The sequence below is a fragment of the Drosophila subpulchrella genome, chromosome 3L, assembly GCF_014743375.2.
Source record: "Drosophila subpulchrella strain 33 F10 #4 breed RU33 chromosome 3L, RU_Dsub_v1.1 Primary Assembly, whole genome shotgun sequence".
NCBI lineage: Eukaryota > Metazoa > Arthropoda > Insecta > Diptera > Drosophilidae > Drosophila > Drosophila subpulchrella.
The window spans coordinates 14046038-14059665 of NC_050612.1; the positions used below are offsets into that span (position 1 = coordinate 14046038).

Consider the following 13628-nt stretch of genomic DNA (forward strand, 5'->3'; position numbering starts at 1 on the left):
ATTTCACGTGTAATTGTCGTTTAAGCTCCACAGTTTATAGTTTTTGGTTAAACGAAAATATAAGTACTGTAAATAAATTATTTTCATTGTTGTCGTGAAATGAAATTGTTTGAATTATTAACTCTTTGTAAAGAATTTGAAATATATAAGTTAATATACAGTCCTTAATAATCAACAATATTTCTTTAAAACTGAATGAATTTAAGGAGCTTCAAGGCATTGAAATCCTAACCGTTCCAACATATTATAATGTAAACAACCGTCCGCACCGTTGTCACAACAACCAATCTAACATACATTGTTTATACATTCACATATTTATAGAAAAAGGCCTGACGTGTAAATTTATCAGAATTTTTTCTGAGACATAAATTATTTGATAATGAACAAGAAACTATCGCCGGAGGATGCATTTTACGAAAATTTGACATTGGGCCTTATAAGGACCCTCTGTAAGTTAATGATTATCCGAATTGCAGAGTCCTATACAAATAAAAGCTTCTAAACTTCTAGCCAGTGTTCCAAGGGTATGTAATGTGACTCTGGAGCGCCGGCAGCCACTGAATGCCTGCCAGGTGGTCAATTGGGAGCAGAGGCACTGCGTCTACCTTCCTGAAGATATGAAGAAATTCTACCTATCCTCGGATGGATTTATTCTGAACTGGAGTTATCAGTACGCACGTGAGTGGAGTGTCCTTATTACCATGCTATTTGGATTTATGCTTCCATTCCAGCTAACGATATTCGGCGAGTGGGTCACATCCACTTTCCACACCTGCTGCAGGTGACCCTTCTCCGGGAGAATATTGAAACGACTGCGAGCCACTCCAGCAATTCAAGTGCTTTGCCCAACTCGGATGGCCTGGGAGCAGCCAGCAGCTCGCAATCCCTTCCAGCTCCGATGGCCAACGGGAAGGACAAGTGGGGCAATGCCACGCCCATTATAACGGCCAAGTCAAAGATATTCGAAATCAACAATGTAAACGAGGTGGCCAAGGTGGGTTCCTAAATACGATTTAATAATATAGTTTCACTTGATAAATTCCCCAAATGTTCTTCCAACAGGTGTGCATGCTGTACGAATCCACAAGTTCCAACAATCCCAAGTTCTATCTGCTGGAGCTGAGCACTCTGAGCTGGCAATTTCTGGCGGACACTTTCAGTGAGTACCTCCGCATGGCCATTGCCCACCTGGGACTGCCCTACTGGGAGCTGTGCTTCTCCACCTGCGGCCTTCCCTCGTGGACGGAGCAGTTGTTCCTTCTCCTGGCACCACATCTCTTAGAGGAGCACGAACAAAGACGTGGTCGGGTACTGAATCCGGCCTGCGAGCATCCGTACAACATCATCGATCCGAACATTTTCCGGGGCAAACCGAAGAGCGTGGCAAAAGCGACGGCCAGCAGCACCAAACAGAACCATAACAAGTGACTTTCGGTAGAAAAGTAAACAGTTTATTTGTGAGAGTACGTAAATGCCACAAAACAATGAGATGGATACGTGAAAGGGAGTCCCTGAGGATAGACTGGGTCAGTATGTGTGGATGAAGAAAAATTACAAATCATGACGGCAAATTAAAGTTATCTATGAATCAATAAAGTACGCCTTCAAAGGCGGATTTCTAATAATATTGTCGGGGTTTACATTAAGTTTACTAATTCAGCTTAAGAATCAGCTTGATTTTGATAATTTGCAATTTTTAAATAATCTTTTAGATTACTTTAAAACACAGATTCAAAGACCTGTTTAAGTTTGTATTGGGCCCATGATTCATTCCTTAGATACTGGCCCATCCCAAATTTCAGGAAGTTGGATGAGGTTTATGATTTGCCTAAGACTCAGTAGAAGTCCGCACTCTTGTCCTCCAGATCGGCCAGCATCTTGTCCCTGATCTGTGGTCGCGGATCCTCCGAGATCTCGGTGGGCACAGCTCCGGCCTGGCCCAACATGAACTCCAGCTCCTCCACGGTCAGCTTGTCGCCGCGCAGCTCCAGCGGACCGATATACTGCTTGCGCAGCGCTCCCTCGTGGTAGATGAAGATGGTGGGCAGGTTCTTCTCGGGAAAGTTCGGTATGCATGTGGTGGCGACGGAGCGCAGGAACTTGGTCTGCGGGAAGCGGACGGCCAGCTGCTGCATATGATGGTGGATCAGGGCGCAGAGCGGGACACCGTTGGCGTACAGGTGGAGGACCACCCAGATGCCTTCGCCGGCCTTGGTCACCTCGTTGACATAATCCTGCCCGGAGATTTCGCGCACGGAACCAAATCGCGCCTTTTCAGCGGTGGCCCTCATCTCGGCAATGCGCTTGAGGCGGTATTGCTCTAGAACAGCCTCATCCTCGGAGTCCTCCAATTCGTCGAGTTCGTCCAGCGACATGTCGTCGATCTTCTTGTCCCGCTGGCCCTCGTTTAGAGGAAGATCTGTACGCTTCTGGATGGCATCGTCCATCAGCTTCTGGATCTGATCCTCCGTGATCGCCGCCTCCTTCGCCTTGGGTCCAATGATTCCCTTGGCGCGGAGCACATCATTCCACTCGGTGTCTTCGTTGGGGTCCTAGGGAAAAGAAAGCCACGTGAGTTTCCGTTTTCATTCATCATTTTCATGACCAAATATGGAGTTTATTTTTGGATGCACTAAAAACACTCCCACAGTCGGGTTTTCTCAAGTACAACCCATTGTTGTTTGGAAAATAAATGCAACTTTATTTAACCATAGGATTTCTTCTTACCTGCATTTTTATTGATTATTCTTTGATAATAAATACTTAAATATATTTAAATTCCGAAAGCATGCACCGTTTTTGTTAACTAAAAATAAAACTGAATTATTCTCAATGACTCATGACCAGGGATGGAGTGAATTCCGATTCATCGCATGCTATCAGCCGTTTAGAGATGACAGCGTGAACGATGTTTTGTGTAATTTAAAATTTAAAACTTTATTTTAATTTGATTGCGTTAAAAAATAATCATAACAAAAAAATTAAGTCAAAGTACGTTTCTCGAAAATAAAATGTTCCATTAAAGTATATATAAATGTCTTGTTTGTAATATCATTTTTTGCCATTTTGTTTATTATTATTTTTATTTATTTTAATACCTCTCGTTTAAATTTAGATACCGATATTATTATATTTTTTACTATTAAAACAAATTGGTCTATGATATGGATAAATATGCAACATCGATGAAAATATCTTCTTTTTATCGTAGCTCGGTATACGTTCTTTTTAAAACATTTTAAATATTCCTTTTAAAAAGCCAGTGCGGTAAGCAATTTAGTCCTCATTTAGCTTTACATTAAAAGCAATTGGTCATTTGTTTCCCTATAAAACATTGATGACATTTTAAAGCATGGATAAGAAAATTTATGATACATTTTTCGAAAACGTAATCTCCAAAACTGTTTAAAGTCAACTTATAGTTAAACATGCGGACGAGAAAACGACCCTTAGATTTGAGAACAGAAAAAGTTTCAAAAGTTAATTTTTTGATTAACATTTTGATTTCAGCTGAACTCAACACACATTTTTAAATGTTACTTTTAGTAATGTTTTGAATAAAATCTGCAATAGATTGTTCAAAATGTATTTAAATATTTTAGATAAAAACATAAAACGAAGAAAGTTAAAAAAACATATTTTAGAAGTCCCTGTTGGTCCTCTCGGGTTGCTTTAAGAATGCTTTACATTTAAGGAAATATCAGTTAAAAACTTACTAAGCTCAGCTTAATGGCAAGATAAATTTCCCTAACTACGAAATCCTTCACAGATTCTTTCCAAGAAGTTTTGAGATTCTACTTAAGACCTAGAACTCTCCTCAGATACATTGTAGTAGTTGTTAAAATTAATAATACAAATCAGGTCTCCGATTTCCTCCTGGTAACCAGAAGCGGCCGCCTTGTTGCCCAAATAGATGAGATACTGCATAAACTTCTCAAACTCAGCCTCCTCTTGCTGCAGTCGTTTAAAGCGGGGATGCACAAACTGATTATCTTGATCCATTATAAAAGCTTGCGACTGAAGGACTCTAAAATATATATTAAAATAGTTGCATTAAAAGAATTTTTACTACATGAAAGAAGATAACTTACTTGCAGAAGCGAAGTATGATTACAAGAATATTTTCTATGGTTTCTTTGACCTTGGCACTCCGCCGATTTAATAGCGCCAGGAAGGCAACCCGCTTCAAATAGGCGGCATGCTGTTTATACAATCCCTCGATGGAATCAGCGGCGCACAACTCCTCCTTGAAACTCTTCCAGGTGGCCTGCAGAGCTTTGGCCACCAGATGCGTCTGGAACGAGGTCATAAAATGCGACAACTTGTGGCGCATTACCTGCAGGTGCCGGAAATGTGCACACCTCCGGAGTTCCGCTCCCAGAAGTTTTCCCATTTGCTGCAAGTACTCGTAGGTTCCCTCCAAAACGAAACTAACATGTCGTAGCTTCAGCAGATACCCGAAGATCTGACCGTATTTGGCCACCGTTTCCGAGCTGATCACAAGGTTTAGGGGCCAATCTATCTTGCAGTGCAGCATTAGCATAGAAGTGGCTTCCACCGACAGGAAATTCAGTGTGTCCGGTATATTGGTGCAGTTGAGAGCGAGATTTTGTGAAACGGTGGTCTCATCCGCCGAACAAGCCGACAACGCATTGGTAAGCATGGTATCAAGAATGCCCTTCTGGCAAAGGCTTCGTGGCTCGATGCCCGCTTTTATTCTTCCCAAGATATCATTGGTGAGTAGAGCTCCAAACTGGCCGTCCAAAAGAAAAAAGTAGTTTCTCAGCTTGCGGAAATGCTCGTAGATACGAAGCTCCTGGAAGATCCTTAGTACCTCATTTCGGAGCAGGGCATAGTGCGCGTTTACAGGAGCCATCACGGAGAGCTGCAGGCAACGGCGGGCCATGAAAGGATTGCAGGACTCCGGTACAGTGGAAACTGTTTTTTGGCTTTGATCTTCCTGCTCCAGCTCCTTTCCCATCCTAAAGTGCGTGGGCAGGCCGAAAGTCGGGATGAAAACTTCCGAAAATACACTATTTGGTTTAGCTACTACAAGTTGGGCCTTTGGTGACTCTGGACACACAATTTCTCTGCTCTCAGTGATATTGTTATTATTAGCAGCATCGTTGTCAACAATGGGTGTAATATTTAATTTGAGTAGTTCTGCTTTTTCAGGTATTTCCCTGGGTGACAGACCACCGATATCCATATCGGAAGTGGTGGACATGGGCGTTAGCACCGCCGTGGGAACTTCGACGTGGAGCTTGTTAAGTTCTAGAGGCAGGCAAGGCAAGGTCTTCTTTTCTAAGACGTTATCTCCTAGACCAATACCAAACTCGCTTTCCATAACCCGCCGACGGTTTCGGGCACGATCCGTGTTTGAATTCATTTGGCAACGCAATCGCTGCGTGTGCTGATCCTCGGTGGAATTAAAGCTGGAGAAGCCATCATGGTGTTCATTGCGTTGGCGGTTGCGCTGCAGTTCGCTCAGCTCCTCTGTATCTTGGCGATTTAGATTAGCATTAATGTCGGGAGGAAGTCGTGCTTGCAATCCCGAACTCAAGTTGGTAGTCACTTTATCCGAGTTCAACTCTGTCTGGCACTCCTGAAACTGTTCAGAGGAGAGACCATGCTGGCGATTGCGATTGAGTTCTGTTTGACAGGTTGGCTGCTCATTGGAATTCATCACATCCGAGTGGCTTCGTATATACTCAAGCTCGTTGGGTAGTGAAGGTTGCAGCTCCTTGACTTCAGCTTGATCCAATTTCGATGCCACATCCAATATAACATTAAGTGGCTTCTCCGACTGTCCTGCTGCCTCCTCTGCTTTTTCCTCATCTTTGTCAGACGCCGATTCTGTTCGACAATCTGGTCCTTCGATGCAGGATGTAAAACTTAGATCGCTAACTGTGCTCTGGTCAGGACTGGCCGATTCCTGGGTGTCTTTCTTTGTTAATTCAGCAGCAAGCTGCGCCACTTCCTTCTGCAACACTTGCTTTTCCCGCTCTAGGCGCGTATCCTCCATTCGTTTGCTTTCCCGGAGAAATCCGAGCTCATTGACAATCTCCTGCCGTCGCTTCTCCAGGCGATTTTGTTGGTTAAGTTCGAACTCCGCGTTGATCTCATCGTACATCAGCTTCTTCTGAGCATTCGCCCTAAGCTGAAGAACACGTTGCTCCTCCTCCCAGTTATCCAGATAGGCCTTCGTTCGTTCCACCATGAGATTCGCAAAAACACGTTTGGTAGCCATGCGCTCCTCGAAGATGCTTTGCATGCTGCACCATCCAAAGCGTTGGTATATGACGGCATACTTCGCGGCCAAGCTGCGACGCATGTCCTTGAGCTGCTGCTCTGTTAGACAGACTACCATATCCGGGTACTCCACATCGAAGACGGGGTGCTAGGGTTGAGATATGATGAATAGATGATTTTAATTGGTGTTACAATCCACAAACCTGAGCGTTATATGCCTTTAGCACCTGGTTGTACTTTCCGCATTGGAGGATTTCCTGCTCGCAGCCGGATAAAAAGTCTGGAATCGCATCGTTGACCACTTGGTAGCCCCTGTCAAAGAACTCCTTGCTGCACTCATTTTTCAGAGACGGTGAACTGTTAAGGTATCGACAGATGAAAATCTCGTTGACCGTCTTGTCCAGTTCACCCTGGTAGATCCATCTATGCAGCTGCACGAAGTAGGTTTGGGATATGCAGCGCAGCATATAGATGAGCAGCTGCAGGAAGTCACTGTTGCCGCAGGTGTCGATGGCCAGCCAAATGCAGCTCATCAGGAAGGAGCCGGATACCCCGGTGTCCAGGTTTACTAAGCAATTCAATTTTAATAAGAAAAAGTCATTTTCTGAATTCCGACAAGTGAAATCTTACATCTCGGCTCGTTCTCGAACATCTTATCCAGCTGGTAGAGCAGTTGAATGGCTGGACGGGAGTTGTTTAGGAGTTGCGAGAGACTATTGGCGGGCAAGGCTAGCAGAAACTGCCGATTGGTGGCTAGGAAGTCCATCAGGATCTCCCGGAAGGCCTGCAAAATAAGTAAAATTTACCAAACAATCTGCAGGAGATTTGGTGTAAGACTTACCCTGTTTAGAGGCCTTTCTAACCGCGTCATAGTGTTCTTGTTCCACTTGGTGCGCGCACTCAATCGGCGAAAGGCACAGCCGGCGAGCAGGAAGTGATCCGCAAAATCCGCCATTACCTCGGGCAGCACAGTGGGCACTGTAGTGTTGGCCCTGAATAGCAACTCCAGGTTATCTTTTGGCGAACTGAGGAACGTCTCCGACTGAAGACCGGCTGCTGCCTTCTTTAGGTGATCAATTAGGGTCGCCTCCTCTAGGTAGTTGAGCACTAGGTCCTTGTTCTGGAGGAGCTTCAGCTCGTTGGTCATCATGTGGTCCGATATGAAATGCTTTTCAGTTCCAGGCTTGGCCACAAAAGGCTCTTCTGCCTGGGCAGCTGTGATCTTCTTTTTGAGGACTGGCAGGCGGGGAGTTGGTTGCATTGGTGGCTCGCTGTCTTCCCGCATTCGAGTCATTGACTCCGACATGCCGATGGAGCCTACATAGGATGGGATGATCCTGGGGCGTGGCTTTGGCGTGGTAGGCGTTGCGTTTATGTTGACCATGAGAATATTACTGTGGGGCTGCAACTGCAGGGGCTTTAGAGCACGGTGCATCTGATCTACTGATTTCAGATACTTTGGTTCTGGCTCCTTGGGCGTAGGCTCCAGGGATTCATGTAGCTGCAGTACTCCGGCTTTTAATCGTCGGATTCCAGCCTTGGGCTGGTTTTCCACCTCCTTCTCCATTGCCTTGGGCTCTCTTGAATCATGTTCCTGTTCTGCCAGCTGACTCTGGAAGGTGTGGAGCATGTCCCGCTGCTCCGGGTCTCTCGTCATCTCGCTGCTAACCTGATGGATCAGCTCCAGTTTGGCCTGGGTGGACATCGTCCCTCTGCGAAGCAATGCCTCATAGATCTTGGAGCGTCTCCTGGCCACCAACGCAGCTGTGGGCATTGTGGTAGCCTGCTCCTCGGAGGCCAACAAGGTGGCCAGGTGGGTCACCGCGTCGAAGACGCTGTGGTTGCACTCAGCCACGGTTGCCATCGAATTGCCTTTGAGACTTCAAAATCAAAAGATATTTCCCATAAACTAAACCAAACAAAAACTAAGGACTATGGCTCGGTGTGACCGCAGTTTCTGAAAATACCATATATTGGTAGTTTTATTGATTACCGTTATATTCAAAAATGTTTAGGGGATTCGTATTTTCATTTATTTTTATCGCGATATGAACTATAAAAAAGATTTTTAACTTTTGCCCAGGACTTTTTAAGCCCTCGAAAATCACAAAATAAACGAAGCTTAAAGATTCTGTCTTGAAATTTTAGTTTTTCTATATCGACATTATTGGTAAAGTTGTTCCTGAGGTATATTAAAACAAGGAATTCTATTGTTACTATACTTACTCATTTTAATTGTTGATAATAGTCAGTTCCGATTAATCGAGTTGTATAATTTTTTCTGCCAATTATTTAATAAATCTTAACAAGGATTTGATTTACCCCTTTACCATTAAAAGAGCAAGGGTCATTTACACTAAATTAAAAAGTTTTAAATATATTGTTCTTGTTTTTTTTTTACAAATACACAATATTCTATGTTTGCCCTTTGGCTTACAATATTAGCTTAGTTACCTTAGTTTTGTATTCGTAACACATTTAAGACATGCAGAATTTGAAATTGAATCTATTTTAGTTTTGCCGGTTTCTCTTATTCTTTTGCGATTTACAATTAGTTGTATGCCATCTTTTGTATTTAGGGGATGTGGTTTTCAATCTGAACTTGCGTGGGAACATCAAGAGAGTAGCTATATGGCTAACGGGGTAAGTGTTTATAAACGGGAACGTTTTGTGACTACAGCAAAGGTGTGGTTGCTGCGAGAAGCGGTTGGCTGGGTGATGTGGCCTGCACAGGTGGCGGCGGAGCCGGTGATCCCTCCTGCTCGAACTTCCTGTCGTGCACCACCACGTTCCCCATCAGCACGAATCATGAGGCGCTGTTCGTCTCGCCGTTGCTCTCGTGGAAGTTTGTGCCATTTACGATGAAAGAGGTGCCCAGGCCGTACAGGTGTCCGGAGTACTTGGCGTGGTCGATGTTGTCCTCGAAGAACATCTGAAAAGGGTGCAAGTTCCATTAGGCGGGCATATAACATTCAATCGTGTTCAAAATGGGACAGGACAAACGGTTCACAAAGCAGTTGCTGAAAAATCAAAAGGTATGAATGCTCGTTGAGCAATGTTAGTTTCTAAAAGCGTTAAAATCACATGCATATCTACCGCAGCAAATCCTACTAGTAGCCCCAATCAGATTGGAGAGACCTACTTATAAATGGTTTTAGTTACATACCGTATATCAATGTGGTTAGATGAGATTATATACTAGTGATTTTCTTATTATTGATCGTTAGTATTTGGGGTGGGGTTTACTCTGCAATATTCTTGTTTTTTTTCAGAACTATTTTGCAGTTCTCTAGAAGGGAAAGGTCTTGATACGCTGATACACACAGTGCACTGTGTGAAAGCATATGTCAGCATAGCGCTTGAAATTATAAAAGACAAAATGTTATTGAATTGTTTACAAATCAAAAATTAAATTAAAACTTAAAACTAAAATAAAGTACATATCAAAAACGCAAATCTACCAAGTGCAGTTAATATTAGTTAGAGAAATCAGACGAATCCTCCATATAATTAAAACGGTAAGCAATGCCCAGACACCAAATATAAATAAAAATTTAAAAAGAAAATTAATTCCAATTCATTTAATTTTCCAATCAAATTCAGCCAGTCTTTCAATTCATATCGTCTCGCGAGCTTTAAAACTAAATAAACATGTTTCACATGGTCTTAACAGTTTCAATCGAACTAAAAAACACTTCAAATTATGCATTTCATTCATAAATAGTGGGTCACTGGCACTGCAGGTGCTGCAGGCAATAAAAACTAAATACATATATAAACTATATATGAAAATGAGTGAGTTGTGACAACCATGAAGAACCTTAAACCTAATGGATGTTGATGATGATGATGGATGGAGGCAAGTTAGTAGTGGCAAGGGCAGGGCAACAACCGTATGTCTTTTTTAGCGAATTGGAGAAGACGCGAAGCAAGCGCGTAGCGATGAGCCATCGCGCTCCGGCGAACCGGGAGTTGCTGGAGGCGTGACCATGTAAGCGCTCGAGGTAAGCGGCTCCCAAGAGGAGCTGGTGTTGCCCGTGCCGTTGCCACTGCTGATCATCGCAGACTCATCGGGAGGAAATCCTCCGACGTAGGCAGGACGACTCAGCAGGTCAATCCGGCTGACCAACGGCTTCAAGTTCATGGTGTGCTCAAGCAGATAGGGAAAGAGTACAACAGGCGCTGGTATGTCAAAGTGCAAATCATTTGTGTGCTGTACCTCACGCATTTTGAAGAATGCCATGCCCGTGAGCAGGGCATCGGAACCGGCCTGATGCTGGGGGCCCACGCGCCGCAGTTCAAGCTGATCGGCCACCTCCTGCAGACCGCCCTTTAGGTTCTTGCACGACTTCATCAGATATTTGATGTCGAAGATGTTGGGGAAGTAGATGTGCAGCAGCTCGAAGAAGTCTCCCTCGTCCGAGGGCAGGTTCTGATCGGTGAGGAGCTTAAGAAGGTAGCCGAAATCGTAGCCAGAGTGGAAGCACAGCCACTTGATGTTGTCCACCAGAACGATGCCGGAGCTCATCAGCAGCTCGGCGAACTCAATGGGATCGATGCCGTCCTCCTCGTGCTTCTTGAACTGAATGCCAGAGTTCTGCAGCAGATCGATCGAGTCCTGCGCATACATATCCTCGCTAGGGAAACAAAAGATGATGCATATGAAACCCTCTAAGATAGTTTGAGCTGATCAATCTTACCTCAGGTTGAACTTAAAGTTGAACTGCCAGGTGGAGTAGCCGGGCGGCGTCTTGCCATCGTCGTCCATGAAGGTCAGGCCCAATTGGATGATCCGCAGCAGGTCGACATTGCAGCGCAGCAGCTGGTAGTGGTAGTCCGCCGTGGAGCGAAATTCGCCGACAGGGCGAGCTACCACGCCCGGGAACTCGGTGTCCATGGCCACATAGTGGTACTTCTGCACCACCTTGCGGATTGTGCGGAACTCCTCCTCCAGGTTATGCTTCCACACGTCCCGGATGCCGCACTCCTCGTTGCTGGGTATGTGGACTTGGCCATGTGCCGCGCCACTGATGGCCGAGGGCATTGTCTGCGAAAGGTATCAGTTTGGGTCAAACGACTTTGTAATGTATATATTTTTAGGGAATACAGTTTGTTTTTTATGTGTGTGGGATTGTGTGGTTTGGATCCCCATCTAAGATAAAAAATACTTTATTTATTGAATAGATTGGTAAGAAAATAAGTATCAAAGTGTGTATTTTATATTGCAGAAGACTGTAATCCGATAAAAAATTAATCACTGCCATAAATTTATAGAGCAGGCTACTTAAATTATGTACAACATATCTTTTATAAGGGAAATTTATAAAAATGTTTAAAAACATATTCAAAACTCATAAGAAATGTGTCTTGTAAGAAAATTATTATAATATATAATATTAAAACTTAAGAGATGTACACCGTAAAGACTAGTTTACCAATATATGAAAACTCCTTGGAGTTCTCCCCATACATTTTTTGTTTAATTTCCTAAATATTGTAAACAAGTATCGAATAGTCGTACAAAGTGTCTTGTGTGTTTGTGTATTTGTGAGGGGGTGGAGGGTTAGCAACATAAGAATAATAGCTGGTCCAATTGGTTAAACACGTTAGCGCAACTAAACGAGAGTTTGTAATTGAAGTTTGGCCAATTTCGCTGTTAGAAGTGCTACAATTTTGCTGCTGATACGAAAGAACAACGGAAATTCATAAAATAACGAAACAAAGACACGTGAAAGAAACGATTTTTGGAAATTTGCTTGGAGGTGGTTACTGGAGTGATGGGGATTACGATGGGCGCTACTTACATCGTCGCCGGTCGTCGCCTGGTGCGCACTCTTTGCCGCCGGATCAGCCACCTCTTCGCACTGACCTACAACCAAGCCTCAAGCAACAAGTTCCACTTGGGTAAATGGGTATTACGTTTTACGTTTTTATTCTGGCGATCAAGGCCCTTGATCAAATGCAGGGGTATCGGAATATGTACAAGTGAATCTGCCTTTACAATACTTTATTATACCTAAATCGTATCGCATTCATTAACACACTTATCAGATATAATAAGACAAGACACTTAAAGCTGATGCTGAAAATAGACAGCATTAAGCAATGTTTAATTCAAATGATTTTATTAACTCTTGAAGTCAATACATAGGGAAAACGAACTTAGAGGAAAGTTGAAGACTTCGGAATATTATAGAGGCTGTCGTAAAATATAAGATTTGAGAGCGTTACACTTCCCCTATAACCTTGAGTTTTGGTATGCGAGAAAGTCGTGACCCCATGATTCTATATCCCAAATCTCGGAGCCCTAGCTCTGGTAGTACCCAAGATCCAGATGATTATACGAACAGACAGACAGATGGACATGCTGATAGGTATATCAATATTTTCTTTGTAGAAACTGCCGTTCATCTAACACACAAGTACTCCATAAAAACTAAAAAAATTTATACATTTGGGTTTTAGTATGGGCCCAGTTTTATCACTCATTTCACAGTAACCCTTGACTTGTCATTATTTTTCCACCAACTCAAGTTAAACTGACAGTTCTAAGGTGTAGCTTCCCCAACCATTTTGAAATCAGGTTTACAATGGAGGATTTTCCCAAAAGGTGACCGTGAAAATGGCACAAATACCGTTTTTTTTTTGCGGAAACTGAAGCACCCTAGAAAAAACAGTTAGAACGCCCTATGAAAACGACACTCACACACACACACACGCATGCAGCGGCATTGAAGATGCATTTGCATTTGCAGTTTTTCTTGCCATGGAAACCCAAGGCCCTGGAAATCGGCGCAACGGTGTGAAAATCCGTACACCCAAGTGTTTTTTCCCTCGCAGCTTACCCATTTCATAATATTCGATGGCGGACTGTGTGGATTTTAGCTATTTGCACAATCTAAATGTTTCGTTCGGCGTCTGCTCGTTTCGCGGGGAGGGTCGAGGGGGAGGCAGCGGCGTTGGATGAAATAGCTGTTTCCCGGAACTTCCGTTTCCTGTGCGGCGATCCTTTCTCGCAGAAACTTCAACTGGCAGCGTCCTCGACGTTGGGCAATGACTTTCTATGGATTTCAATCAGCGAATTCTGTTTGCGAGCCGCGCAAGTGCCATAATAAAAAATTGTTCGTGATTCAGGCAGTGTGGATAAGCGCTGGCCTCTCGATTCCAGTGCTGGTAAACGTCAGGTTACAAGAATATCGATAGTTTTGCCACTATTTTGGAGCCCTACTTTTGAATTTTGAGTTATCTCCATATGTACATGTGTATATGTGTAGAAAAATATTACATTTTTATAATGCACAAAGTTGACTGCTTTTAACATATAATATTAGTTTAAAAAATTTACTCGCAAATATACAAAATAATCGGTTAAC

General features: G+C 43.5%; 4 protein-coding genes across 7 annotated transcripts; 1 reads left to right on the forward strand and 3 right to left on the reverse strand.

The window, feature by feature from the left end:
- The first annotated feature begins 301 nt into the window (after positions 1-301).
- LOC119555036 (tubulin polyglutamylase complex subunit 2) lies at positions 302-1452 on the forward strand. Its single transcript, XM_037866183.1, has 4 exons — positions 302-452; positions 514-681; positions 735-997; positions 1066-1452. The coding sequence occupies exons 1-4, from the start codon at positions 383-385 to the stop codon at positions 1429-1431; spliced, it is 867 nt and encodes a 288-aa protein (XP_037722111.1). The 5' UTR covers positions 302-382; the 3' UTR covers positions 1432-1452.
- LOC119555037 (viral IAP-associated factor homolog) lies at positions 1433-2870 on the reverse strand. The gene is made up of 2 exons (XM_037866184.1): positions 2731-2870; positions 1433-2555 (listed from the first exon to the last, which is right to left on the reverse strand). Exons 1-2 carry the CDS (start codon positions 2734-2736, stop codon positions 1839-1841), a joined length of 723 nt encoding a protein of 240 aa, XP_037722112.1. The 5' UTR covers positions 2737-2870; the 3' UTR covers positions 1433-1838.
- Positions 2871-3105: 235 nt separating this feature from the next.
- LOC119554035 lies at positions 3106-8194 on the reverse strand. The gene is made up of 5 exons (XM_037864757.1): positions 7097-8194; positions 6886-7039; positions 6459-6823; positions 4095-6403; positions 3106-4030 (listed from the first exon to the last, which is right to left on the reverse strand). The coding sequence occupies exons 1-5, from the start codon at positions 8117-8119 to the stop codon at positions 3802-3804; spliced, it is 4080 nt and encodes a 1359-aa protein (XP_037720685.1). The 5' UTR covers positions 8120-8194; the 3' UTR covers positions 3106-3801.
- A 411-nt stretch (positions 8195-8605) lies between these two features.
- Positions 8606-13441, reverse strand: LOC119554038 (CCR4-NOT transcription complex subunit 7). Of its 4 annotated transcripts, none has more exons than XR_005219793.1 (5): positions 13101-13441; positions 10956-11302; positions 10475-10892; positions 9422-9613; positions 8606-9187 (listed from the first exon to the last, which is right to left on the reverse strand). XR_005219793.1 is itself a non-coding variant. In XM_037864767.1 (5 exons), the coding sequence occupies exons 3-5, from the start codon at positions 11297-11299 to the stop codon at positions 9062-9064; spliced, it is 888 nt and encodes a 295-aa protein (XP_037720695.1). In that variant the 5' UTR covers positions 11300-11302; positions 12060-12271; positions 13101-13431; the 3' UTR covers positions 8606-9061. The 4 variants fall into 4 exon arrangements, 3 of the variants coding, with proteins under 3 accessions (XP_037720695.1, XP_037720694.1, XP_037720693.1); XM_037864767.1 differs by lacking the exon at positions 9422-9613 and adding an exon at positions 12060-12271 and having other exon boundaries at positions 13101-13431; XM_037864766.1 differs by lacking the exon at positions 9422-9613 and adding an exon at positions 12060-12337 and having other exon boundaries at positions 13101-13431.
- Between the last annotated feature and the right edge of the window lie 187 nt (positions 13442-13628).